At 32.6% G+C, this 668-nt stretch overlaps 1 protein-coding gene across 1 annotated transcript in view; it reads right to left on the bottom strand.

Annotated features, from left to right (window-relative positions):
* LOC119591903 overlaps positions 1-668 on the bottom strand; it is a gene marked incomplete at its 5' end in the record, with an annotated part of 20185 nt that overhangs the window by 17386 nt on the left and 2131 nt on the right. The window contains 1 exon segment of the mRNA XM_037940656.1: positions 61-139. Coding sequence (XP_037796584.1) covers positions 61-139 — 79 coding nt within the window.

Below are 668 nucleotides of genomic sequence, written 5' to 3'. Positions count from 1 at the left end.
CATCTAACTGTATTCCTGTTAAAATAAAGTAACTTGTCAACTGTATGCCTTAGTTCTTACCTAATCGTAAAATTTTATTTTCCATTTCATAACATTCGGACTGTAATCTCTGATTTTCTTGCTGCACATCCTCTATCATCTGGAAAAGAAGAGGACAAAAATAAAATTCCAGAATGTTTAAACTGCATATGCAAATCTACACTTCTATGTAAAAGACAGTAGTAATAGCTGTTTCAAAGGGAAGCTTCCTAGTAGGATTTTTGACATCCAGGTTCTCATCATTTCAGCAAGGAAAAAAGGTACAAATACATATACATGCAAAAGAAATGATATGTTCATATAGCCTTATTCAAAGTTAAGTTACTAATCTCAGTACAACCATATTTACAGTGGTGCCTACATTATTCGCATATTGTCTATCACGTACTGTATTACTCTGTTGTGGGTAAGCAACTGATCTCTCTATGGGGCCCAATCTTTCCATACAGTGATCCTCCCATTTCACAAACCAATTAATTTAAGAACAGAATATTCTTCTGAAGGAGTGTGTAATTCATTGCTACAAAATGATAATGTTTATTGTCAAAAAAATCTCTATCTGAAAACCAACATAAAAGGAAAAGAAGAGTAAATTCCTGAATCCCCTAAACACTCAAAGATATAATAAT

This window comes from Penaeus monodon, chromosome 29, assembly GCF_015228065.2.
Source record: "Penaeus monodon isolate SGIC_2016 chromosome 29, NSTDA_Pmon_1, whole genome shotgun sequence".
NCBI classification, from domain to species: domain Eukaryota; kingdom Metazoa; phylum Arthropoda; class Malacostraca; order Decapoda; family Penaeidae; genus Penaeus; species Penaeus monodon.
The sequence above is the reverse complement of the archived record's forward strand: the minus strand, read 5'-3'. Positions and strand labels throughout refer to the sequence as shown.